We start from the raw sequence: 829 nt of genomic DNA on the forward strand, positions 1-829 counted from the left end.
GTCGTGCCTTGGTGCTGGATCCCCTGTGCCTCCCAGTTCAGCCCCACTGTCCCAGGAGCGATGTCCGTAGGTGCTGGTGCCACGTTTCGCAGCCCAAACCCTGCCAAGCCGAGACCTGTCCCAGCCCTCTGGCCTTGGGGCTGGATTTGTCCCTCTCCCTTCCTTCGGCCGGTCCCTTCTGGGGACAGACCACCTCCACATGGGGCCGTACTGCATTTGGGCCCCTTCACGTGCACGCTGACCCTGGGCAGCACCTGGGCAGAGGTGACTCCTGTCCCTGTCCCTGTCCTGCCAGCCTCTCCCGGGGACACCCGGGCTGGTGGCAAGCGCATGCAGGCTGTGCTGCCCGCCACGCGTGCTCGTCCTGCTGTCCTTGGAGCGTGCCGCTGCGGAGCTGGGCAGCGCCGGGCTGGGAGCGTGAGACCCTTGTGCCTGTGGGCAGGGGGATGCACAACCCGCTGCTCGGGTAGCCACGAGCCCTCTTGCCTGCCCAGGCTGGGGGCCTGTGGGGGTCTCTTCCCCAGGGCTCTTCCTCTGGTCCCTGGGCATCCCTCTGACTTCGTGGGTGGGTGCGCAGCCTGCACCGGGATGGGGCTGGGAGAGGGCAGGTGGCTCCAGGGTGGGAGGGACCATGTCTGGTGCTGCCTCTGGGCTCTTCCCACGGGCAGGAGCAGGGCAGGGGGACAGCCACAACCCCTGTGTGTCGGCAGAGCCCTTTCCACTTCCACATGGACCGGCAGAGTTCGCTGGAGACGCTGGTGGACGTGCTGGTGAGCGTCCTGCAGGCCAACGACTGGCAGGAGACCAACCTGGTGCTCTGCCACCCCTG

The 829-nt window shown here is 67.7% G+C and overlaps 1 protein-coding gene across 1 annotated transcript in view; it reads left to right on the forward strand.

Moving 5' to 3' along the window:
* The first annotated feature begins 60 nt into the window (after window positions 1–60).
* Window positions 61–829, forward strand: part of GRIN3B (glutamate ionotropic receptor NMDA type subunit 3B) — a 6,754-nt gene continuing 5,985 nt past the window's right edge. Inside the window, 2 exon segments of the mRNA XM_035895609.1 lie at window positions 61–66; window positions 711–827. Of these exon segments, the coding sequence (XP_035751502.1) occupies window positions 61–66; window positions 711–827 (123 nt within the window).

The sequence above is a fragment of the Egretta garzetta genome, unplaced genomic scaffold (assembly GCF_000687185.1).
Source record: "Egretta garzetta isolate BGI_Z169 unplaced genomic scaffold, ASM68718v1 scaffold396, whole genome shotgun sequence".
Classification (NCBI taxonomy): Eukaryota; Metazoa; Chordata; class Aves; order Pelecaniformes; family Ardeidae; genus Egretta; species Egretta garzetta.